The sequence below is a fragment of the Stenella coeruleoalba genome (assembly GCF_951394435.1).
Source record: "Stenella coeruleoalba genome assembly, chromosome: 2".
Lineage (NCBI taxonomy): Eukaryota > Metazoa > Chordata > Mammalia > Artiodactyla > Delphinidae > Stenella > Stenella coeruleoalba.
Window position 1 is genome coordinate 138,296,900 of NC_137147.1, and position 27,522 is coordinate 138,324,421.

General features: G+C 41.2%; 1 protein-coding gene across 1 annotated transcript in view; it reads right to left on the minus strand.

Annotated features, from left to right (window-relative positions):
- Positions 1-8,590: 8,590 nt before the first annotated feature.
- The window catches only part of GLCE (glucuronic acid epimerase), a 129,376-nt gene continuing 110,444 nt past the window's right edge, over positions 8,591-27,522 (minus strand). Inside the window, exons 2-4 of the mRNA XM_079912275.1 lie at positions 22,914-23,509; positions 18,863-19,108; positions 8,591-12,820 (exon numbers count right to left, since the gene is read on the minus strand). Of these exons, the coding sequence (XP_079768401.1) occupies positions 11,796-12,820; positions 18,863-19,108; positions 22,914-23,496 (1,854 nt within the window). The 5' untranslated portion in view covers positions 23,497-23,509 and the 3' untranslated portion in view covers positions 8,591-11,795. The remainder of the gene's footprint in view (positions 12,821-18,862; positions 19,109-22,913; positions 23,510-27,522) is intronic.

A 27,522-nucleotide genomic window follows, 5' to 3' on the forward strand; every position in this document is an offset into this window, starting at 1 on the left:
AAAAATGTACTAGAATTATATGACTGCATTGGTATTACGACAAATATAATCCAGGCTGGATTCATTGTTTTCTATTCGCCATTATTATTATTTTAATTAATTAATTATTTTTGGCTGTGTTAGGTCTTCGTTTCTGTGCGAGGGCTTTCTCTAGTTGCGGCAAGCGGGGGCCACTCTTCATCGCAGTGCGCAGGCCTCTCACTATCGTGGCCTCTCTTGTTGCGGAGCACAGGCTCCGGACGCGCAGGCTCAGTAGTTGTGGCTCATGGGCCTAGCTGCTCCGCGGCATGTGGGATCTTCCCAGACTAGGGCTCGAACTCGTGTCCCCTGCATTGGCAGGCAGATTCTCAACCACTGCGCCACCAGGGAAGCCCTGGCCATTATTATATTCGCCTTTTTTCTTCTGATTTTAAAAGAAATTAAAATTAAAACACTTCTGTGGGCTCCTAAAAAGCATCGAGGGCCTTAGGTGCTGTGACTAATGGATAAGTTCGCCCTGGTAGGGGCCCAGGCCAAGGGTAAGCAGGAAAGTCTGAATGAACCTGGGGGTAGGGTGGGGCCAGATGGAAGGAAGAGACAGGGCTTTACCTTCATCTTCTTAATGGAAGTTGCCAGGGTGACAGTTCCCAGTCCAGCCTTCCTGCAGCTGCTCTGCTTTTCCTAAGGCCTGGTTTCTATTCACACATCTCTTTACAGTGAACGTTCCATCTCTCAAGGAGCCCTGGGTTTCTGTTCTTGCTACTTTAACAGCCCAAGTAAACAAACAATTCTAAGGCCCTCTACCCACACTTGTGAAGCGCCTCTCAGCAATCCATGTCAGGGTTGTCCTGTCTCGGTTGAGTTGAGTTGTTTGTGTGGAGGAGAGCCTTGTGCATGTGGTCCCCTCCCTGACTCAGCTGTGCACTACTGGGGCCATGATTGGCTTTCTCTTTAGACCCACCCCCTAACCATTCCACCTCATCAACATTTGAGTACCTCCTGTGTGCCAGCCCCTGGGTCATAGAGCCTGGGGCACAGCATTAAACAAGACACAACCCTGCCCTCAAGGAACTCATTCAGGGCCAGCTCAGGACAGGGTTTCTCAACCTCAGCACTATTGACATTTGGGCTAGATAATTTTTTGTGTGGGCAGCTGTCCTGTGCATTGTAGGATGTTCAGCAACACCCCTGGCCTCCACTCACCAGGTGCCTCCCCCAGATCATAAGCATAAAAATTTCTCCAGACACTGCCAAATGTCTCCTAGGCGGCAGACATTGCCCTAGTGAGAACCACTGGTTTAGGCAATGGGTGTTGACAATGGAGTCAAAGGGCTCAGGGATCACAGTGTAGCTCATCGTGGGCACCCCAGAATGCCCATAGGAGCTGGAGGGGAGAGAGGTGCAGGGATGCAGGTCTGGCTGTCAGGGATGCTTCATGGCTGAAGTGCTGTTTTAATTCAGGTCTTGGAGCTGAGCAGAGCCCTGGAAGAACTGTCAACAACATGGAGGAGAAGAATTGAGAGAACTCTTATGACGTAAGATTGAGGAGAAACACTTATGCTCCAGTAGGAATGATGGGGGTTAGATAATGGGTAGATCTCATTATCAACTGGAGGGCGGGGCATGTGTAAATACCTAGGAAATCCTTAGACAATACTTAAGTTACCCATGAGTTAAATCTAGTCTCAAGATGCATTTTGTTTGGTTCATCTACTAATAATTTAATTTTTGACATCATTTTAAATGCTTTGTTTTAGCCACAGTCCCCACTATTCTTTATCACTCACTGACCCAATTATTCTTTTACAATTATTTCACTTGCCAGGTTTCTGAAGGCTTGTAAGTTTACATCTTTAAATATAAACAATATAGTGACTTTTCACTTGGGGGTTCATAGACACTTTCCAGATCTTTGGGTAAAATTCAGGACATCAGGAGGCTCAATAATCGGCTGAGACCATGGGGCCCAAAAATGTATCTAAAATTTTCTGGGCATTTTTCTGGTGAGAGAGTCTCTGGCTTTCATAGAGTTCTCCAAAGGGTCTGCCCTTCTCTCCTGAAAAAGGCCTAGCTAGGTGGGGCGGAGGTCTTTGCAGGTCCCTGGAGACATTTTGCGCAATCAGCAAAGGAGAGACTCAGGGCTGACTTCTGTTCACCTTTTCCTCTTAGCCTAGGTTAATTCAGTTAGTAATTAAAAATATGAATGCACTGTGGGATCTGCTTAGAGCACGGGCAGGCGTTGCGGCGGTCACCAGAGGGCCGGGAGCATTGATTTAAGACGTCTGGGCAAACTTTGTGAACCAGAGAGAAAGCCTTCAGTTAAAGATTTCTTCCACCAATTAAGAGGCCACTGCCACTTTGAAGGACACAGAGCCAGAGGCAAGACAAGAATCGCAGCTTGGAGGTGCCGGTCAGCCAGGGAGGACACGGGCGACGGTGGTGTGGTCCACAAGTGCTCTCCCTCACCCTCCTCAGCCCCCTGGCCCCAGGGCCCGCTGGCTGTGCCACCTCCCAGCAAACCACTCTCACAAAGGATCTGGTCACTCCATTTACACCAAGGTGTACCTGATGAAGCAGCATACAATTAGGTTCGCATTTTGACTGTAATCATGTTTTGGCCCATGAGTCTCTGATTTCACGGGTAGCTGGCTGGGGGCGAGAAAAGGGTGGAGGATAACTTTGGGGAGGGGTCCGTGAGGTGGGGATTTTGGGGGAAGGGGCAGGGGTCCTGTCCTCAGACTCAAAGCCCTTTTCCTCAACTGAGAATTGGAATTGTACTTTGAGTTGCAAGGACAGCTGGGGCATTTCTTCTGGGTGGTTCCAGTGTGGGCAAAGACTCTCCTTCCCACTGAAAAGACAGCAGGTGTGTGTGATTTCCCTGACTTCTCTGGGTTTTCTGTTAATCCTACCTCTCTGTAGTTTTTGCTCTCAGGATCTGCTGGGCCCACCAGGCCTGGGCTGACTTCTGAATTTCCCAAGGGGGTGGGCAGGCTGCACTGTGTGTGTGTGTGTGTGTGTGTGTGTGTGAGCACGCTCACACACATGGGTCTGGGGCTTACCGTAACTCTGACCCATCTCCCAGAAAACTCTGAGAACTCTGGGGAACTGGTTTGTTCTGGGGGATGGAGAAAATGAGCAGCTGTAGGGAGGCCTGCACTCTGCCATTAAAGGGGATGCCCACTCCATTGGTCCCCTAGGACCACCCTGAGGATAAACTAAACTAATGAAAGGATGCTAAAAAGTTTAATGTAGGAAAGTTCTTGAGAATCTCATTAATTCAAACTCTAATTTGGAATTTGTAATATTTTTAAATGTTTTGTTTTCATAGCAAAGAATAAAAAACGTGTGCCTCCTGAATCTGTTACTTTCGCAGATTATAGAGGGCAGGGACCCATTCTTACTGGTCACTGACTCTCCAGCTGCTGGCAGGCTGCCTGGTAACCGCTCGCTGAATCCTTCCAGATGTTTCTTGTGCATTTACATACGTGTGTGTGCATTTGCACACACAAACACACTCTACTTACATCTTACTCTGTGACATGCAGAGCTTTTGAAAGTCCATTACGGAAGACAGTAAACAGGAGGGTGCCGGAGGGGCTGTGATGCTGGGTCATCCAAGATCTAATGTATACAGATGGTCCAGGGATGCAGAAGCAACAGGGCACATACCAAGGAGACTTGATCGCTGAAACAACCTCCTGTTTCCCGGCTCTTCTAATCATTTAGTGGAGCAAGTATCAGTTTCAGCAGATCTCATAGAGTCTATAGAGGAAATGGGCTCATTTTCCCATCTGTGGGCCAGCAATGGGGCTGAGATCTGCATCCCTACTTGAGCCCCCTGGGGTGGAGTCAGGAGCTAGTGGGTCATGGCTAGTGCTTGGGGATGATGGCTTGGAACATGGAATCTGGGGGCAGACATACCTGGCTTCCAGATCTTGGCTGTCAAATTACTGAATGACTTCTGGCCAGTCGTTTGACTTCTCCAAGTTTGTTTTTTCATCTGTGAAGTTCACATAGTACTTCCTCCTAAGACTGTCAAAAGAATTAGGAGTACATGTGGAGTCCTTTTGCCAGAGCCCGACTGTGGGCACGCAGACACTTGAACTGCCCATATTCCCACTACTACTTGGCTTTGATTTGGGTGGGGGAGGATACCCAAAGCCTACCAGAGGAAAAGCGCTCCCGGCTGTGGCTCAGGGCAGGCACAGCATCTTCTTACCTTTGCCGTCCTGGCAGCTAGAACGTGAAACGAACTGCATGACCTGGAGCAAGCTGCTTAAACAGTGGTTTGTTTTCTCATCTACCACCCGAGTCAGGCTGAGTGGTAAATGAGTTTGAGCTTGGGGGGCACCTACAATGGTGCTTATTCCCTCTCCTTATTCCTAAACAAAGATCAAGAAACACCAATCCAGGGACTTCCCTGGTGGTCCAGTGGTAAAGAATCCACCTTGCAGCGCAAGGGATGCGGGTTCAATCCCTGGCTGGGGAATTGAGATCCCATATGCCGCAGGGCAACTAAGCCCGCGCGCCATAACTACTGAGCTCGAGCACCTCAACTAGAGCCCGCGTGCCACAAACTATAGAGCCCACGCACCCTGGAGCCTGCGCGCCACAACTGAGGAGAAGCCTGCGCTCTGCAATGAAGAGCCCACGTGCCCCAATGAAAGGTCCCGCATGCTGCAACTAAGACCCGACGCAGCCAAAAATAAATTAAATAAATCTTAAAAAAACACAAAACTTTCTATCATTCTACTTTAAAAAAAAGAAAAAGAAACACCAATCCAGAGCCATTGGGGGCTGTACTTTGCTGTACCCTGATACTCAGAGCTCTGAATATTTACTGACAAGAAGCTGCCTGGGTGACACCACCTGGTGGGTATTTCCAGATGGAGACAGTACCCTCTTCGTTGCTTGCAGGAGTTGAGAAGATGCACTCTCCTCCTCCTGATTACCTTGCCACACCAATGATGGGATTTGGGAATTAGTTTGGGGCCTCCTACTCTGTATTCGATTGAATTGCAGAGATTTAATTTCACCAGTGTTAAAAAAGGAAAGACAGAGTAACAGGCATTAAATTAAGCTCGTGCGCTTTTGCCAAGACCACTCCACCCCCACCAGACCTCAGGGATTTACTTCCTTCTCTAGTGCCCAAAGAGATTACCACTCTACTAGATTTTCTAAACTGAAATGGAACAGCCATTCTTATCTCGGCGATGTCACTAGGTGCTGATGAGCACAGAGCAAAATCCCAGGAAGGCACTGGCTCTTCCAGGCGCACTAGAGGCAATGTGCGCGGGGTTGCCTAATAATATCCTCCCTAAACCGTGTGTTTACCAGCAGTTCGTGGGCAGCTCTATTTCTGATCCTTTCCAGGACTTTTTTCTTCCTCTTTCGCTGTTCTCTTGGCTACTGCTCGATGGTTTGCTTTGCAGTCCTGTCATTTCACAAAATCCTACTTCTGGAAAAGGATTAGCAAAATTACACAGTGTTGCTGCTACTTCACATTCAGGAAATGCAGCATCCACACACAAGTTACCAATCATACTTACCAGATGGTAACTGTATCTTTTCACCAGAAAGGGAGCTGCAAACATTGAAACTCATCACCAACACATTTAAATTCACATCCATTTTCAATTTGACATCCTTAATGAGTTGGTATAATGAAAATCAGTATTTTATCCCTATATTGTTAACTATTTGTAACAATAATGCTACAATAATGCAGACTTGATATTTTTAAAATAGTCATGAAACAAAATCTCACAACCTACAATTCTGATATACTCTGTATCTAAATATATTTTTTCAGTACTTCAGAGTTTTATATTCAGAATGGGCTAATGGAAATGGCACATGGCAGGAAGAATAAAAATCTTGCAGCTGATGATGGTGTCTATATACTTTTTTAGCACCACTGCTTAAGCTTAGTGGTTACTTTTTGATCAACTATCTCCCTAAAAAAACTTTAAGATCAACTAGTTCTCTCTTATTGGACTTGTGTTAGGAGGCAACTGAAGCCCATGCGGGTGGAGTAAATTTCTGATGTGATAACAGCAGAGCCAGAGAGCCTTGCCTCCCGAGTCCCCGGTCTAGATTCCAGTCCACCTAACACTCCCGAAAGAACTCTGAGTTTTGGCCTTAGCTGGTTGTCAATAAATTAAATGGCAACCCTGGCTAGTCTGGTTTCTGTGTACTTAATGAGTGAAGAATGGTTGCTAATGGGCTGAATTGTGTCCCACCCAAAATCCGTGTTGAAGTCCTAACCACTAAGACCTCAGCTTGTGACTGTATTCGGAGAGAAGACCTTTAAAGAGGTAATTAAGGTAAAATGAGGTTTCTGAATTAATGGGCCCTGATTCAATACGACTTGGTTAGGACACAGACAACACACAGAGGGATGACCATGTGTGAGAACACAGCAAGAAGGCAGCATCTGCATGCCAAGGAAAGAGGCCACAGAAGAAACCAACCCTGGTGACACCTTGATTTTGGACTTCTACCCTCCAGAATTGCGAGAAAATAAATTTCCACTATTTAAGGCACACAGTCTGTGGCTTTTTTTTTTTTTTTAATGGCAACCCTAGCAAATACAGTGGTCCAGACTGAAAGAAAATGTAGAACTCACATTATACTTTTCTTTATAATAGAGACACTATGTTATTAAGTAGGGCTCATTTATCCTAAGGATACAGTGGAATCTCATGGAACCAGAGTGGAATGCCGATGGCCTCAGAAATGCATTGGAGGGACTCCCCTGGTGGCGCAGTGGTTAAGAATCCACCTGCCAACGCAGGGAACACGGGTTCGAGCCCTGGTCCTGGAAGATCTCACATGCCGCGGAGTAACTAAGCCCGTGAGGCACAACTACCGAGCCTGCGCTCTAGAGCCCACAAGCCACAACTACTGAGCCCACGTGCCACAACTACTGAAGCCTGTGCACCTAGAGCCCATGCTCTGCAACAACAGAGTCAGCACAATGAGAAGCCCGTGCACTGCAACAAAGACCCAATGCAGCCAAAAATAAATAAATAAATTTATTTAAAAAAAAAAAAAAAGAAATGCATTGGACCCAGGGCCTGGAGCATTGTCAAGATTCTGTGTTCGGGCTTCCCTGGTGGCGCAGTGGTTGAGAGTCCACCTGCCGATGCAGGGGATGCGGATTTGTGCCCCGGTCTGGGAAGATCTCACATGCCGCAGAGCAGCTGGGCCCGTGAGCCATGGCTGCTGAGCCTGTGCGTCCGGAGCCTGTGCTACGCAATGGGAGAGGCCACAACAGTGAGAGGCCCGTGTACTGCAAAAAAAAAAAAAAAAAGATTCTGTGTTCATCTCTGCTTTTCATTGTGTATCTGCTTCAGTTTTGTTTTGTTTTGTTTTTTAAATCCATCCCAATTTCCAATTCCTGGGGAAGAGACTGATTGGCCCAGCTTGAGTGAGGGACTCACCCCTGGTCTAAGAGTCATGTTAGAAACGACTGTTAGAGGGAGGCAGAGTCACATGGCACACGGTGGCCATCATAGCCCTGTGAAGGGCTTCCCTGGTGGCACAGCAGTTAAGAATCCACCTGCCAATGCAGGGCACACGGGTTCGAACCCTGGTCCGGGAAGATGCTACATGCCGCGGAGCAACTAAGCCCATGCGCCACAACTACTGAGCCTGCGCTCTAGAGCCCGCGAGCCACAACTACTGAAGCCTGCACGCCTAGAGCCCGTGTTCCACAACAAGAGAAGCCACTGCAACGAGAAGCCCATGCACTACAACGAAGAGTAGCCCCCGCTCGCCACAACCAGAGAAAGCCCGTGTGCAGCAACAAAGACCCAACACAGCCAAAAATAAATAAAAATAAAAAAGCCCTGTGGAGACAAAGGAGGCGTTCTCAGGAAAGGAGAGCTCACCAGACTATGGAATAAGTCCTGTGCAGCATGGAGGGTCTGTCTCCTCTCAAGGGCAATGGGGAGGCAAATATGTGATGCTCAGTGTGCTAAAGCAGAATGGCCGATGTATTAAGTTTGGCTACAGAGAGCAAAATTAAGGCAAGAGCAGTGCAAGGCCTCATTCAGACCAAGGACTGCTTGCAATCTTATGGCTGTTTCCCAAGTGAGGATGAGAGAAAGAAGAGATGACGACAATGTTGATTAGTAGCCTGTCAACGTATGTGCACCCATCAGGTAGAAAAAGTTGATTGGTGATCAACTGGAATTCCATTATAGAAATGGTGCAGAATGTTTATAATCTAAAAAATAATGTGCAATGAAACATAACAGGAAGTCAGACTAGTCTCTGGTTTCATACATATTAGGGAGCCTAAATCATTACTTTCTGAGAGGAAGGGGGAGGAGATTAAATAATGCTTTTTGTTCTGGAGAAGAGGTCATGTATGGGAAAAACAGCAAGAACAAACTTTCAAATAAATCGGAATCAGACAAAAGTGATTACCAGCCTGAATTAGTATGGGAAAGGGCATCCTCACAACTGTCACAGCACCTTGCTTTTGCTCACGTTACCCCTTCTTTTTCTTCCACCTAGTACCCAGGCCTGAAGGCCCTGCTTAGGCTATCTCCTCTGTAACACCTACCCTGACTGACCACACAATTTGGCATTTTATTTTTCTGAAACTGTTTTGTGGACATTGTGTTGCCCCTATAGACTAAACCTCCTTAGGATGAAGGCCTATACGATATTCCCCACTTTGTCTTAAAGGGCCTGACACACCTTTAATGAACATTTGTTGCCTGACTAGTTGTCACCAGCTGAAAAGAAAATGGTCAGAAATATGCTTGCTGGGCTCAAGTAATCTTAGAATAATCACAGAAGAAAGAGAAACATCCAGGTATGTTCCTTTTAAGATAAAAACTTTATTTTACAATTATATAAAGCTGCTTTACATTAAGCACAAACAATCCATTTACTTTGTATAGAAACAAAATACCTTTTCATCTGCAAAAAATCAAGTTTTGCTGTATATAAAACTAACATGTGCACATTGTGCTTAAACTGCAAAGTCTGTACAGCTTTACAAAGGACTACCCTTCAGAAGGGCATCCAGTAAACACTTTATTGCATATTTAACACATGGTCTATAACCCACATGTACAATGGAGGAGAAACAAGAAAAACAATTAAAAGGAGGATGAAAATAGCAGCTTTCAGTGAAAGTTTGCACACCGACAAAGAAAAAGGTCTGCCACATCTGTAGAGTTGTGCTTGTGTGTCATTTTTGTATTTCCTCACATACACTGGATGGTTTTTGGATGAAGCCTTTATGTACAATAACTCTGAAAGGGTCAAACCTGACCTTCATCTGGAAACTTTTGGCTGGTTTTATAACTGAAGTGGCAATAGGTTTAATTTAATATCAAAGCTAACTCAAGGTAAGTGTAGACAACTAATATCCACATTCTTGGAGCGAAGAAAAATTTAAAGAAATAAAACAAAACTTTAAAATACCTTCCCCATTCTCGCAAAGCTCAGACTAAATAAACATTTTGCATGATTTAAAATCCTAGAAAACTCCACAGGTGCTTAGGAAGAAAAATGTGATGGATGGTCTTGGGCAGTGTTTCTCCACATATATCCCCCGGTCCACTTGCATCAGAATTACCTGAACACTTTTTAAAAATGCAGATTATCACGCTTCACAGGCAGATTTATTGAATATCTGGAATCTGTATTTCAGTAAGCTCCCAGGTGATTCTGAGGCATTAGTCTGAGATGCACCGGTTTGTACGGACAGTGCTGCTACAGGGTCAACTCACCCTCTTCGAAAATTCTGGGATCACAGGAAAAATCGAGTTGCTGTCGCAACGTGGAAGGCAGTGTGAAACCAACAGCAATGAAATAGCAATGCCATTTCTAGATCAAAATGTCTTTCTTTTTTCAGTGGAAAAAGACAGCCACATTGTTAAGGCACTGATATTTGTCACAGAAGCAGTACCATACTGTTTTCATTGATTCCCTCAATCTGAAGTACCAGTATGCAAACACAAGGCAGAAGTCTGGACTGCTCTAAATAATAACACATACGATGGAGTAAAAACGATTTCCAGATTGGAGAAGGTTTACTTTTGAGCCCTGAAATAAAAAAAAAAGAAGGAGTCCAGATATTCTTGTTGAGACATCTAATGTATAAGAACTACAAAGGTCAACATCTAGGGGGAAACCTAATGACCCACAACTGTTTTGTTGTGGGCAAAATCGACTTGTGGTCACATAAATTGGGAGTTTAAACTTACTTTTCCATGGCCAGTTTAATATTGTCTTCAGTTGTAGATCTTCGTTCCTGCCCCCCTTGCCACTGAAACATATATTTTGTACATAGGTATGCATGTATTGTCTGGTTTCTAAGTGGTGTTGGTAGGCTGAGTTCAATCAAGATGTAGTGTGCAGGCGGGTGCCCACCTGGCTCTTGAGGTGCATTTCATACAGGTCACACACACACTGCACGGTGCGTGTCAGACTCAGTCCCCTGAAAATATGGGGTCTCATATTTCCATTCTGTATAAGTTATTGTATTGATTTAGTGTATTGTCATACACTAAAACAAAGACAGCAAAATCAGCCTCCCTCAGTTCTGACCTACTGCCTGAAGTCTTATAGCAGACACTACCCAGGGTATGAGGGCTATGATACCTATTTATGTGAGGTATAAAACCAAAATAAAGGTCTGATTACACACGTACAGCTAATGCAGTAGCATCACTTTTACCCAATAGCTGAAATAATTTAAAGTTAAAATTGCAAAGGAAAAACACTGATGCACAAAAGGCAATAGTCTGGAAAGTTGTCGACCAAGAATGATCTAAGTAGAAAAAAAAAAACTGCTATAAACCTTATAATATCTGACCTAGTAATTTTCTTTAAAGGGGAAAAAAAATCTTAAAAAGACAGTGGTAGTGGACTTATCAAAATTACTACCTCCTCCCCAAATTTAGGTTTATAATAAAAATTCCCAAATGCCCCCCCTGCCAACATAGAAAAAACTCTCTAGCATAGTCTGAAATGAAATACAAAATTCTAGATAGTGACAAAAAGAAACCACCACAATGGGGGTAAAGGAGGGATAGAATGATTATCAAACCTTTACTGATTGTAGATCAAGTTTCATAAAACAGATAACATTTCTGTAATTTCTTGTGCAGTCAACAAGTTTCATCTTAGTTGTGCTTACATTATATAACTGTGAAGCCTGAACACTGGTTGTGTTTTTAATTTACACGTTTCAAGAAAACCATAAATTCAAAATATTCTCTATATATAACAAATTGAACAAATGCAACAAATGCTCATTCACTCCCAAGAAATTAATATATAGAAAAGAAACACCATTTTTAAAGTTGCACACAGTCCACTATTCAGGCTACAAGTACATATTTACTGTATTACAGCACATTATTTTTTAAAGTCTGCTTTCAACATAAACATAAATAACCACATTTTAAAAGAGCCCCATACTAAGCTTGCAGGCAAGTGCTGGACAGTTGGCCAGTAAGAGCTACTTACCATTGTCTTTCCCAAACCGAGAGGACTGGACTATCTGTGGAACTATCTGTATAGGGTGATAAGCAAGGCCAAGTTAAACATTTTCATTCACCCATTGACTAAACACTTTTCTGCTCTAAATGCCACCTACATTTCTAAACACCCAACTCATGGTATGCAATTATCTCAGAAGACTGGTTTTAAGGATCATTTATCACTTTGATGTAATCCACAAAAACCTAGTATACAACCTTTTAAAATGTGCCTATGCTCTGCTGACAGAGAGCCCGTAGTTGTTGTGTACAGCAGAGGCTGAAATATGATTTTGGTTCTGAGCTCTAGTTGTGCTTTGCCCTGCTGCCTTTAAGGTAGCTTTTCCACCTCTTGACAAATTCTTTGAAGATTGGGGACTCATCAATGGTGCTGAGTAGCTGCAGTTGATTGATGTGGGTGGTGTGATAGTCCCAGCGGGCCAGGTTGGGGGCAATGCCAAGCATGAAGTGCCGGAGGTCATAGATGGTTCCTGAGCCAGTGTCGTACAAGGGGAGCATGGCTTTAAGGGATTCCATGCCACGCTCATACAAGGACCTCGCTTCTTTCCCGAGTTTTTCCCCTGCAGTTTCTTTTAAGTCATACAGCCCAATTAAAGAATACATAAAGCCATTTAAAACAAAAGAGCTAGGTGTGGTTGGATATTCTTCATACCAGTCATGTTTATTCATAAACACAGCTTTAACTCCATGCTGCTCTGATAGAAATTTGTAAGGGGCTGTTGCCCTTAAAGCTGAATTGAGGAATATACGGTCTTTTGTTAAGAGATAGGCCCTGACTAATGTAGAAATGGCTTGCCCTTGGGCCATGGCAGAGTACCACCCTGGCTCTAAAGACTTGAACCCTTCCCCTAACTTACGGGTCACCATAATTGGCCAGCCACCTTTCTCATCCTGGTTCCTCACCAACCAATCACTGGCAGCAAAGAATGCGGCCATGTGGGCTGTGGTAGAGATGGTAATGTTGTCGAGGAAGCCTTTCCCTTTTGCAATCAGCCTAACTACTTTCTTGGGCATTATTTTGGTTGGCTTGACAGCTTTTGTGTTGGAAAGACCCACTCCTTTCCGGAGGTCAGTGACCAGGTCCCTGGTAACCGTGCTCCATGAAGTTCTGGGCCCAATGCCATAGTATATGTCTCTTTCTTTAAAAGCAATGAGCTGGGTATTTGAGACATAATGTACAGTGAAGAGCTGATTCTTTTCTGTGGTCTCCAGAACCACAGACACACTTCCGTTTGTTAAGAACTTGAGGTCAAATGAAATAATAAAATCTTTTGTGTTCCCCAGTTGCAAGGATACACCATCACTGGTTTCTGTAGGGGGAAAATATACCAAAAAAGACTGGTTAGAATAGAAGCTCTTTGTATTTAAAAGTTACTTGCCATTCATTCTTGACAATCACTGACCATACAAAATTAATCCTTCAATATTTTATATGTCAGATTTTTAAAAATATTTTAATTTTTACTAAGTTAACCATAAACAGATGACAATTGTTGAGTCCGTGACGGCTTGTGAGCACCAGGGCAAAGCTCTTACCTTCTGGCCTGTCTAGTTTACATTAGAGGGGTTAATGGCCTTAGCAGATAGCTAAGGTACTGTGGTCAAACTGCCTTTTCTAGATCAAATACTGGCTGACCAATAATCAATGACTGTCTAGTATACCCATTCTACAAAAAGAAAAAGTATAGCCAAAAGCTGGCTCAGCACATAATATTACAAGAAAGAGCCTAGAAGAAAAGAATGGTTAGACGTGAATTAAAAAAACAATTTTTTTTTTTTTTTTGGCTGTGCTGTGCAGCTTGTGCGATCTTAGCTCACCAACCAGGAATAGAATCTGGGCCATCCGCTGTGGAAGCATGGAGTCCTAACCACTGGACCACCAGGGAATTCCCTAAAAAATTTTTATTTACTTAATATTTAGTGAGTATTTACTATGTTCTAAGTGCTTTACACATATTAACTCATTTAGTCAGTATAACACTTAAGAGTAGTGCTATTATTACTCTTACTTTCTGAATGATGAACACAGACACAGAAGTTAAGTAACTTGCCTAAGGTACAAAGAGTTGAACACAGGTTGTCTAGTCTGGCTGTAGAATACATGCTCTGAATCACCAATTGATGTTGAAAATGATAGGTTTGTTTTCAGATATTCATTGGAATTGTGAATAAATTCTGGAAATTAAGCAATCGGCTCACGTAGTCAACAAAAAGTGAGGAATACGGGGGAGGCTCTGGAGTTAAAACAAACAAACTTTGTGTGGATTCTCACTTCACCAGTTACTAGCTTTGAGATGGTCAACAAGGTACACCTATTTGAGGGCTTCCCTGGTGGCGCAGTGGTTGAGAGTCCTCCTGCCGATGCAGGGGACACGGGTTCGTGCCCCGGTCCGGGAAGATCCCACATGCCGCGGAGCGGCTGGGCCCGTGAGCCATGGCCGCTGAGCCTGCGTGTCCGGAGCCTGTGTTCCGCAATGGGAGAGGCCCGCGTACCGCAAAAAAAAAAAAGATACACCTATTTGAGCCTCAGTTTCTTCACGTGTTAAGTAGAAATAATATTACTTTGTAAGGTAACTGTGAGGATTAAAAAAAAGGATAGTGGCTTGGAACATAGTATAAAATGATGATAATGATGATTTTGAAGCCAATGGTTTCAGAGGCTGATAAAATAGCAGAGCTGTTTTATTTGGCAAATCGTCAAATAGGAAATTTCTCTTGCATGTCTACAGTACGATGATGCCTGACTCTCAGAAAGTTGACTTCTACCAAGAAAAGAAACTGAGCATATTAAAACCAAACAGTAGCAGCAGCAGGAAGAAGAGGAAGAGGAAGAAGAAGAAAAAGAGGAAGAAAAACAACAAAAATATATGTAGTACAAATTTTATACCATTAAAGGTAAATGTGAATATCTTGGTCTATACAGAGCTTAAATCTTTTTAAAATTTAATTAATTAAGAAATTAACTTTGGCTGCGTTGGCCTTCGTTGCTGCACGTGGGCTTTCTCTAGCTGCGGTGAGCGGGGGCTACTCTTCATTGCGGTGCGTGGGCTTTTTTTTTTCACTGCAGTGCCTTCTCTTGTTGTGGAGCACGGACTCTAGGCGCGTGGGCTTCAGTAATTGCGGCACGTGGGCTCAGTAGTTGTGGCGCATGGGCTTAGTTGCTCAGTGGTATGTGGGATCTTCCCGGAACAGGGCTCGAACCTGTGTCCCCTGCATTGGCAGGCGGTTTCTTAACCACTGCGCCACCAGGGAAGTCCCCAGAGCTTAAATCTTAAAAACACATTCACATGTATTATCTCATTTGATCCTTACAATAATCTTCTGACGTTGGTAGAGCAGGAATTACTGCTTCCATTTTAGAGATGAAGATATGGAGGCTTTGCAAGGGTAAAAGGTTTGCCCAAAGTCAAATGCTAACTAGTGGTAGAGCAGGGACTAGAAACCAGGGTTCCTGGGTCTAAGCTCAAAGATTGTGAAAAAGAAATGATATTGGAAATACCATCCTCATGAGAATAACCAGTGGAAGAATTATTTCTCTTAAACATAGCTATAGAATCAGATCTACTTTAAGGCATCCTTGAGGAAATCTTGGGTGCTCCTTATTGGAGCAATGATTGGGAATGTGAACTGATGATAGTGTATACAGTGTGAGTAGCTTGGACAGTATTATCACCATGTTGAGCTGATCATTTAACTCTTCCAACACTGGACTCTACCAGTGTGGATATAATTGACCCAAGGCTCTTAATTACTTCATTTGATGGAATAAACAATTATGGACGTTGTACTGAGAATGAGAACATCTTGCTAGATGTATGATGCTTTGACTTTTTAAAAAGTGATGTCAGAAGTATATTTCTAACACAGTAAAAATCCATTTTATCTGGGGAAATGTCAACATGCAACCTCTCTCTTAGCTGGCATTTTCCTGTATCGATAGTAAATGGAATCTGATGCTCAGAACAACATACTTGATGTTTCAGGATGTTTCGCAGGATTCTGAATTGACTTATGAATTACTCAAGATTAAATTAAATTATACTCAGCAGAGGCTATCTTGAGTGCTACTTATTTTTTTATTCTTATGGTAATGCCTTATTAATCAGACAACACTGTTAACTATGGCATCCATTCTCACCACCATCTTCAGAAGTCCAAATGGGAGAAAGTTGAAGAATTATATTTTCTTCTCAGAATTCCATTCTAATGTTCACTTTATGTATACAAATCTAATGAAATGATATAGTTCGATCAATCACCTTATGTTTCAATATAACAGATTACGTAGTTCAAAGAACTCAGTAATGAATGATGTCATTTAACACCACCAGAGGGGGTTATTGAGCCACAGAGGAGAAGTGACAAAGAAGTCACAATCCCCAATTTAAATCAATCCACAATCATATGAGACAAGTCTTTTAATTCCTATCTTACAGATGTACAGAGAGGTTAAATATCCTGTCTACGTCACTCAGAAGGGTCTGAATGGTAGCAACTGGGACATGACTGTGGTTATGGCAACCATTTTGGAAATATACCAGGCAAGATTTTGAGCTCTACTGGAGAGTCCTAAGCTATCTGGAGACCTGTGCTTTAAATCTACTAATAGACAGGGGTAAGACAGGAATAAAGACACAGACCTACTAGAGAAGGGACTTGAGGATATAGGGAGGGGGAAGAGTAAGCTGTGACAAAGTGAGAGAGTGGCATGGACATATATACACTACCAAACGTAAGGTAGGTAGCTAGTGGGAAGCAGCCGCATAGCACAGGGAGATCAGCTCGGTGCTTTGTGACCACCTAGAGGGGTGGGATAGGGAGGGTGGGAGGGAGGGAGACGCAAGAGGGAAGAGATAGGGGAACATATGTATATGTATAACTGATTCACTTTGTTATAAAGCAGAAACTAACACATCATTGTAAAGCAATTATACTCCAATAAAGCTGTAAAAAAAAAAAGCTACTAATAGAAAGTTTCGAGCTTCCTGTCGCTTGAAATCCATGACTCCTCTCTCTGACCGGTTATTCCCAGGAGTCACTATAAGTGTCTATTTTTGGTATATGTGGTACATATAAATGTACTTTAGGCAACAAAGGGTGATAAACATTTAAGAATAGTCTTTAAATCAATGTTTTCACACATAACATGAACTGTTATTAATCAACAGGTTTACTACGTGGAGTGAGAAGAGGCCTTAGTCAGAACCTCAAGGAACAGAGAGACAAGGGTCAGGCAGAAGAGAAGTTCATAAGAAGCCTCAGAAGGAATGGCTACACAGAGAGGAGAAAGTGAGGTCATGGAAATGAAGTGAAGAGAGTGCTTGGGAAAGGGAAAGCTAATTTAATAAAGCAGGACAGGTATAAAGTTTTAATTCATTCAATTTTAAAATTAGGTAGAAGGAAAAAAAACATTCTTCAACAAACAAAACAATAAAAAATACGTTGCAGATCCATGTTATGGTTTTTCCCTCTAGATAATCTTATTTCCTTTCAGGGAAAAAAATTCAAGGCCAAAAAGGAAAAAGACCAACAGCATGTAGCCTCTGGTCTTCCAGAGCCTTACTTCACTTAGGCCTACGCTTTTATGCACAAGTTCCAATTTCTTCTCATCAGTGATTCTCTGAATTTATCTCCCAAGAAGACTACATCATCTAAAAAGCCTCATTTCCCATTCCTACGTTTCAATAAACGCCTCACCTTTTTGATTTCCTTCTTTTGCTCTGAGCAACAACTCCAACTAACTCTCCTTCATATACTTGTATCAAACGCAACTCCAGACACATCCAAGATATCAAAACAAGCACCACCTTCTGAGGTAGCACACTCCTACCAACAGAGAGTTCCAATTGTGAGTAGCTAGTGTGCCACTGGCAGAATATCTGTCACAGACAGTTCTCTCCTCCATATGCTTAAACCCACCTTGGGAAGTAGTTTCATCTCTGGTTGCTGGCTGCAGAATGAAGGGCTAAAGTGAAGGCCCTTCACTTAGTATGAGGAGACCTATTGTTTGTATTAACCAGGGTACCCAAAAGTGCACAATGAAATCTATTGCTCTGAATAGGGCAGAGTTCAAGAGATGGTTCTAGAAAACTTCCCAGCACTTGAGGAGACAGAGATGAGGGCTGCTGTTTTCTACCCTAATCCAGACTACATTATGAATCAGTGTAAAAATAAGCCCTCTAGATGCAACCAAAATCAAATGTCCTTTTTAATCTAATAATTTCCTGCTATAAATCATAAGCTAAATATTCTTAAACATCTCCATGTACTTTCTCACCCAGCCAAGCCTGTTGCTTTACAATAAGCAAAGATGCTCTATGTACTGGAATATCACAGAATGCCATAGGATAAAAGAAGTTTTACTCACAGAATAAAAAGTAAAGGTCACCACCCATTATTTGCATTGCATTAAGCACTCATAAATCCATTACTTAAGGCCATCTAGAATGAGTAGATTTGTACTGCTGTTTTCAAGGTCTGTGAATTACACAGTCATCAGTAAAGGACAAGGACAGAATACAGAAAAGGTCTTATAACCTTTTCTCTGTTTTTATTTACCAATTGGCAAGGTTGGTGGGAGGGAGGATGAGTTCTGTTCTTGACAACACTCCCCCCCTACAGAAAATTAAGCCTGAGGTGCTAACTAAAATTATTCCATTGTCTTTTTAAGTAATGAACTCATTAATTCTCATGGATATTGATTAGTGGAGAGAAATACATTACATCCCAATTAATGGGACCGTCTTAGAAAAAGGGGAAATGTTGCATAAAGTTAATTTGATTTTATAAAAGATTTTATTAATGAAATGGCTTTATATGAAGTTTGAAACAATCTATCTAGTACATTAACAAAAGTCAATATAGAAAGCAGGCCTGGTTGGTAATGCTATATTACTTTGAAAAAATAAAAAGCTACTGGTAAAAAATAGGCAAAGGAAAGGCTGGCTCTCGCTACAAAGAAAAATTTCTGCCTTAATGCAAAATAGTTAAAAAATTAAAGGATGAGTACTGTGCTGAAACATTAAAATAAACTGAGAAACTTTATTCCTGTGGGATCTGGTTCCCTGGAAGGAGAAAGACATCATGCAGTAACCTGGTTCTTGTGGCTTGGCTCTTCATGCAGTAAATATTCCTTATACAACCTTAAATATTTTAGCTGATCCTTTAGATTTCACTTGGGTGACACTATTTGTTTCTTCATATATGTAATATCAAGCATCTGCTGATGTGTTTTTTAAAAACCATAAAAACAATTTTAAGGGAGTATCAGGTGCTATAAATCAACATAAAATTAGCAAACATATAAAAACACATCACTTAAACAAAACAAAACAAAACAAAACATCACTTACCCGGAGCAGTGAACTGTTTAACATTGGTGAATCTAGACTTATCGGCCACACTAGCCATAAAGCAGCCCTTTGGCACGGTCCAGTCATTGGGCTTGCTATTTTTGTCCCTGTCTTCTGCTGTTTCATATACCTCTATGTGAGGGGGTTTCTCAGTTAGATTCTTGCTGTAATGACTTAACCCATACTGTGCAATCTGGATTGGGTAGAAATAGCCTTGAGGTCCCCATTGTGTAGATAGTGGTACACCTATAAAACAGAGAAACAAAATAAATATCTCCAGACATTCATAATCCTATTCTGAATACCACTCTTCACTGTTTTACTTCTGGGGGAGTTATAGGGTTATCAGCAACTTTTAAGCTTCCTTATTACACTGTTTTCATAATTACTAAAAACAAGTACCAAATTAACCAGAAATGAAAAACAGAACTAAATGCTCATTCACTCTCATTCATTATTTGTTGACAGATAGCAATGCAATGTTGTGGATCATCTTTTTAAGGACTAATTTTTAATGTGTGCTACTTTTGCTCATAGCTACAGATGTCATATTTCATAATTCTGTTTCATACATTCAAGTTTTACACAATTTAAATACATATAGTTAATGTTACCAGCTTTATTCTAGAATATTAAACCTGAAATTTTCTTAACATCTGTACTTAACAGTCAAGTTAATTACATACTAATCTTTCCCTCCGGTGTCAAGATGTGGTCTAGTAACTTTATCATCTGATGGTTAAAAGTATTTGCTTAAGAAGCCAGCTATGGGGGGCTTCCCTGGTGGCGTAGTGGTTGAGAGTCTGCCTGCCAATGCAGGGGACACGGGTTCGAGCCCTGGTCTGGGAGGATCCCACATGCCGCGGAGCAACTGGGCCCGTGAGCCACAACTACTGAGCCTGCGCGTCTGGAGCCTGTGCTCCGCAACAAGAGAGGCTGCGATAGTGAGAGGCCCGCGCACCGTGATGAAGAGTGGCCCCCGTTCACTGCAACTGGAGAAAGCCCTCACACAGAAACAAAGACCCAACATAGCCATAAATAAATAAATAAATAAATTTATAAAAAAATAAAAAGAAGTCAGCTATGCCTAGGCAACTTAAAGTATAAACACAGTTTGCAATTCTTTTTCATATCCTTCAGATCAAAATGTAATTCTTGAGAACAAAGAGTGCTTTTTTTAAAGAATGAATTAAAGTTGTATATATAAACCATAGATTCTTGATAAATTCATTAGTGGATTACCTCTTGTAAAGTTCTAAGCAAAACTTTTAAATGTTTGGCATTAGTGTTTATTTTAGTAATTTTCTACATGGGAAATACAATAATACCACACTGTACAGAATACTGTATTATTGCATCATGGTGTATGTGTTGAGAGATAAACTATTTGTAGTCCTAAAATAAATTAACAAGCAACAGATGGGCATGGCAGAAACTGGGAACCTATAAAACTATGTGTTTTGATGTAGTTTCAAAATAGTTTAAGGAATTACAGACCATACAGGCTAAGAAACCTAGGCTACAGATACGCTTTTTAACTTCAATATTCTTTCTCCAAGGGTAGATTTTTTTTTTCAAAATTCAAACAATTATTTTCACTTAATAAAAGCAAGGTTTATACTATCTCATTTGATGGGTAATAACTACAATAATGTGCAATTGGCCTAAGAAGTGATAGACTGATCAATGGAACCGAATAGTAGGCCAGAAACATACTCTAGTAAAGATTTAGAAACATATTCTAGTTTCAAAATATTTTAGTATAACGATCAAGATTGAATCATTGATCAGCAGGGAAAAGAGGAGATAATTCAATAAACGTTAAGGGAAAAAAAATCTAAAATTAGGCCCTGACCTTGTACCATTTGTCAAAATATAAATCAGTCTAGCTTGACTACAAAGTTAAATGTAAAAAAAAAATCCCATAAAACTATTAGAGAAAATACAGATGAACAGCTGATCGTGGCATGGCAAATGATTTTCTAAGCATAAAAGGAAGAATTAAAAAAAAAAACCCTTAAGGTTAGTAAATAGAACTAAAAATTTCTAAAACTAACAAAGCATAAATAAAATGCAAAGACAGCCAAATTAAAGAAAATATCTTTAACAAATGCAACAAGGTGCTACCACCCTTGCTGTATATATAAAAGGTCTCACAAATATATTTTTCTAAAAAACAACATTAATCACATTGAAAAAGGGGGAAAGAACATCAAGCCCATTCTATAATGGTTAAAAGCATATGAAAAACATATCTGACCTCACTAATTGCTACAGAAAGCAAATTATGAGATCCCTTTGTAAACAACAGATTAAAAAATGAACTTTCATGATGGCACGAATTGGGTGACAGGAGCACCCTTATACTCTGCTATTGGAAGCATGAATAGGGTCAACCGTCTTGGAAAGTAGTTTGGTAAAATAGATTAACTGATACTATTTGACATGGTAATTTATTTCCTAGGGAACTACTCTGAGAATACAATTAAAACAGCAAATGATTAACTATGAATATCTATACCATTATGTATAATGGCAAAAAAGTGGAAATGACCTAAATGTCCAACTGAAGAGAAAGGTTCCATACATTATTATGGCATGTCCTTATTACAAATATTAGTGATTAAAATATTCAATAACAAGAGGAAATAATCATAACATGTTGAACGAAAAAAGAATACAAAATTGACTATACAGCATGATTCTAATTTGTTTAAAAATGTATATCTACAAAAACAACAAAAAGATTGGAAAAGACATCAAAACATTAACAGTGGTTATGGTTGCTTTTTACTTTTTCTTTAGCATCTAAGCACCTATTAAGCTTATACACTTTTAAAAATTACTGGAAAAAAAAAAGGTTTGGCGATGGATATCTTTCAAGCCTCTAAAAAACTACTACTCTCCTGAACACTGCACAATAAATATCATTATAACTATGTTAAAACATATACCTAGGTATAAAGATCTTCTGAGAATATATAAAAATGGTAATAATTATCTTGAATGGTAAGAATATAAGTGAATTTACCCCCTTCCTTCTTCTAAACATTCAGTAAAGATATTACAAAAATTAAAATATTAAGATATTAAAATCACTTTCTATTTTTTATTATTTTTTTATTTTTTGCGGTACGTGGGCCTCTCACTGCTGTGGCCTCTCCCGTTGCGGAGCACAGGCTCCGGATACGCAGGCTCAGTGGCCATGGCTCACGGGCCCAGCTGCTCCGCGGCATGTGGGACCTTCCTAGACCGGGGTATGAACCTGTGTCCCCTGCATCGGCAGGTGGACTCTCAACCACTGCGCCACCAGGGAAGCCCTAAAATCACTTTCTATAACAAAATGAGAAAAATGAAATAAAACCCAAACTAAGCAATCTTAAAACACACTAAGTTCTTTCCTCTGATTAAATGATACACTTTAAAGTCAAATTCAATATGACTTTCTGATCAATCCTAGGTTTGAAATACAAATTCCAAAATGTATTAATTATACCCATAAGGAACCCCCAGGTTTTAAAGCCAATGAAAGACATTATGTAATAGACTACAGGAGTTCATGAAGTTCAGAGAAAATGATATTATGTATTATCTTGTTCTGAGAACTGTAAACCTCCATCCAGGGATGATACCTGGCTAATCTGGTAATAAGACTTGGTACATTGATGGGTCCACTGGATGGTCTGTCTCCCTTTCCCATCTCCTCTCATAGGATATGATAATAACCTATTACGATAGGTTATTAGGATAATAACTGTATACTTTAATGCAAAATTTCTGGAGATGCTGTGCCTTGACTTTACTGATGATAATTTTAGTTTCTGGGGTAGGTTAATGGCATAATCCTATTCAATCAGGTATGATCTTATTGTAGCCCTTAAATCACACCATCTAGAAAGTTCAGGTTTAACCTGTTCCTCCCTGCTAAGTCAGAGTGATGAAAGGTCTCTTGATAGTAAGCTATGCAAGTACTTGCTATATAATTAACACAGTCTCTTATTCCTCAACACAATCAGGACAGAAAAATGCAGTGGAGTAAATGGATACCAACCTTCAACCCCACTTATACACTTGACTCTGTCTCGGACTTCCACATTGTAGCCTTCAAAGGACATAAATACACCATCAGGGTGATAAGGGGCTCTCTGTGCATAGACTTTGGAATAGCTATGAGAGAATTCAAACCGATCATAGCCATCGTACTGAACCACCTTTCCGTAAACGTCAAAATATTTCTCTACCCAGGTAAATGGAAGAAAGACTTCATTCCCCTCTCGTCTCCCTTTAATTGTGTGTTCATCATTTATGAGACAGTCAATTTCTTCATATTTGAGCCCTAACACCTTGCTTCCCCCATTGCTATTGAAGCCTCCAACAACAGGGGGCGCTTTCTGCTGTTCCTGAGGGAATGCCTCCTCAGAGTGCTTGGCCATGTGGTTCACATAGTTGTTGCTCTCAGATGCTGCTGCTCTTTTTTCTAATGCATCCACTCTGAAGCCACTACTCGAGTGCCGTGGAAACTGGATCGCTTTGTCGCTGGAACACTTATTCCACAAAAGTACTGTGACCAAAGTGAAGAGTGCGCAGATGACAATCAAAGTCTTATAGTTGACCCGAGCTGCCAAGCAACGCATATTCAGACCATACCTATGGAGGCAAGAAGAAAAATTCACACAAAGATGTACTTACTGACATTTCATAGGATAAGATTTACTTTTAAGATACTGAACCACCACATTAATTTTATTAACTTCATGTAATCTGATCAGATTTAAAATTGCTAACTCAAACTTTTCAGCAGAGACAAAGAAAAGGCAAGAGTTGCTTCCCCCCTCTTAAAATGCTCAGTTAGCATGATCCTCTAAAGCAAAGATTCCCAATCTTTCTCTGTTTGTGGCTCCCTTGGATTCTTAATAATTTTTTCATGAAGCCCCTAGGTCAAAAAAAAAAAAAACCTGTTGGGATTCCCTCGTGGCGCAGTGGTTGAGGGTCCGCCTGCTGAAGCGGGGGACACAAGTTCGTGCCCCGGTCCAAGAAGATACCACATGCCGCAGAGCGGCTGGGTCCGTGGGCCATGGCCGCTGAGCCTGCGCGACGGGAGAGACCGCAACAGTGACAGGCCCGCGTACCGCAAACAAACAAACAAAAACCTATTACTTCCATTTGTGAAGTAGTTGGGCTCAAACAACTTAATACATATTTTTGTCCTAACGACTGAGTAGCTGTTTGAAAAAAATATAACAGGTCATGTCAAGGTAAACACTGACATCCATGTTGCCAAATCCAACAATGAATTTTTAGTGCTCACCCTATGTTGCTTCTCAGCAGCATGAAATAGTAAACGACTCTTTCCTTCCTGAAACACTTTCTTCCCAGGACTCCTGGGGCACCATGCGTTCTTGGTTCTCCTTATACCCCAGCTGGATGCTCCTCCTAGTCATCTCTGATCATTCCTTCTCATCTCTCTGAACCTGAATGTTGAAATGCCTTAGGGCCCCAGTCCTCAGACCTCTTCTTTATCTCTATTCACTCCCAGGTGATCTCACCCAATCACATGGCTTTAAATACAATTTATATGTTGACTTTTCCCAAAATTCTATCTCCAGGCCAGACCTTTCTTCAGAACTGCAGGCACATATACCTATGTGCCAATCCAAGTATCAATAACTGACATCTTTATTTGAAGGTCAAATGGGCTTCTAAAACATAACATTCAAAATTTAATCCCTAATCTTTCCCTTCAATCTGCTCCTCCTTTACTGCTCAGACCAGGAATACTGACTCCTTTCTTGTTCACCCCATATCCAACCAGTCAGGAAATCCTGCTGTCCCTACCTTCAAATTATACCCAGAATCTAATCACTTTTCACCAACTACACAAGTTACCAACACATCAGAGCCACTGCCATATTTCACTTGGAATACTACAGTGATGTCTAACCTGCTCTCCCTGCTTTTACCCTTGCTCTACTATTCTACCCCAAAGTCTATTCTCAACATAGCAGTCAGAATGACGCTTTTAAATACAAGCCAGATCCTGTCTTTCCAGTCATGATGGGAGAAGAATTTGATGCTGTTGCCCCTACTGGCCATGTGGTGTACCAACCAGTTGTGATTGTACTGTAGGTAGTCCTGGAATGCCTGTTGCTGGGGTCACTGGGAAACATGGAAAATTATGGGTTAGTTACATGTGCAACATATGGAATATCTCTGCCCACTGAGAGTAAAGAGAGTAGACTTACTGCTGCTTGCTACAGTAGCTCTGTAATTTATTTTATGGTGTAAATCCAAAACTACTTATTTTATGGTTGTAATCCTTCTTCCCCCTTTTCCTCTCAATAAACCCTTCTGGCAGCAATGAGATTTAAAAAAATCAAACCGTAAAATGAAAACGTTTAATGAAAAATTACACAATGATTTTCTGTTTTTCAAGAAAGCTGATGGTGTTTTTCAATTAAAAGCTCATTTCTTTTAATTCCAAGAGGAGGTAAACCCTGAGTCCTTGCATGTCTGAAAGCAACTTTATTCTGCTCTCACCTTTGATGAATAGTTTGGCAGGATATAGAATCCTTGGGCTGCATATTATTTTCTTTCTAAATGCTGTAGGCAATGTTTTACTTTCTTAAAGCATTACGGGCTACTGATGAGAGGTTTGACTTCAGTCTGATACTTGCCATTTTGTACATGACTTCCCTCTGAGTCTTGTGTTTACCCTAGGAATTCTGCAGTTTTGTGAGAATGTGTTAACAGTATGATATTTGATTCACTATTTCAGCACTTGGTGTGCCCTTTCCACCTGAAACCTTGTGTTCTCTTATTCTTGTTTAATGGATGTAGTATCTTCTTGCAGCTCTGAGTATGTTAGGGTTCTGTTTTTGCAAAGTTCTCTCTGATTATCTGTTTTCTTTGGTGGTCATTTTTCTGGTTATTTTAGTCTCTTTCATGGTGTTAGCTTTCCTCATACGCCTGTGATCTTTGTTTACTCATTCATCTTTAGGCTTGAATGACTCATTAGCTAACACAGATTTCCTCTGTTATTGTGAAGATGGTCTGCTTTTGGGCTAGATTGTTCTGAGAGGGGCTCTGTGTGGGTTGGGTACAGGCGGAGTGACAGTGTTCCTTTAGGGTGTGTGGGTGGGTAGCCAGCAGGCCCTCTAAATACCAGAATGAAGATGACTTTTTCTTTTGTCCTGGGGACATAACTCGTACTCTAGAAGCCTTAGCTTTTCCCAATTTCTCTAAAGAAAATCTGGCTGGTGTTTTGGCTGGGGTTCACGCCAGCTATCTATAGTTCAAGTGCAGGGGTGAGAGAGATAAGGGGAAGGAAGGAGAGGGTACAGCTGTGCCTTCTAGTACTGGAACAGAGATCCGGAAATCTGTTTAATTATCACCCTATGGTAATCTTCCTATTTACTGTTATTGGCATCTTCATTTCTTATTTCTATATATTTTATTTCAGTGGGGCATCAGGAGGGAAGGGAGGCAAAGATATGGGTCTGGTACATCTTGGAAATCATACACAGATTGTAAGAGCTGGAATCCAATAATATATTTCATCATCTGCATTATTACTATGAGAAAATGTGTTGAACGCTAAAAAAAGAAGTGTGGTACAAGCAAACCTTCAGAAGTCACATATTTATAAATTGAGGATTTCCTTATATAGTAGCATGGGCAAACGGATAATACTAAGTGATGTTCTTTGTTTTAATTTTATTTATTTATTTTTATTTTTGACTGTGTTGGGTCTTTGCTGCTGCGCGCAGGTTTTTCTCTAGTTGTGGTGAGCAGAGGCTACTCTTCATTGTGGTGCATGGGCTTCTCATTGGGTGGCTTCTCTTGTTGCAGAGCATGGGCTCTAGGCACGCAGGCTTCAGTAGTTGTGGTGCTTGGGCTCAGTAGTTGTGGCTCGCGGGCTCTAGAGCGTAGGCTCAGTAGTTGTGGCACACGGGCTTAGTTGCTCCGTGGCATGTGGGATCTTCCCGGAGCAGGGCTCGAACCCGTGTCCCCTGCATTGGCAGGCGGATTCTTAACCACTGCACCACCAAGGAAGCCCCTAAGTGATGTTTAAACAAACAAACAAAAAAAGCCCTCCATTAAAAACATTTATGTGCCAACATTTGAATCATCCGTCAGCTATACTAACATTTAGAGCAGTTAAAACAGAAATATAAAGCTTTTGTCCCACCTTTGAGACGTGCCCTTCCTCCATGACCCAAAAGAGAGTAAACCTGCTATGGAACTAGTAGGCTACCATTATGATGAGGCATGTGATGGGAAAATAAAGAAAAGTCAAAATTAAAAACTTTCAATAACCTTTATGTCCAGATTTTGTAGCTGATACCATTCCTTACTAAAAGCAATCAGGATAAAAAAATTATAAAAGCAATCAGGGCTTCTTAGAGACATCAATCTGAAAGGTCCCTTTCCCGATTAAGTCAAAGCTGTGAGAATTATGACTGATGTTGACTGAAACACACTAAATCAATAAAGATCTATGAGTCTATAATGATATTCAAAAAAGGAGATAGCCAGAAAAAATACTTAAATCATCTTCTGACGAAAACTGGTAACTAAATCAAAGAATTTATTTATCTATCTTTGCAGGAGAACACACCAATAGCCTCAGATGACAAAGAATTCTATTTTACAGAAAAAGG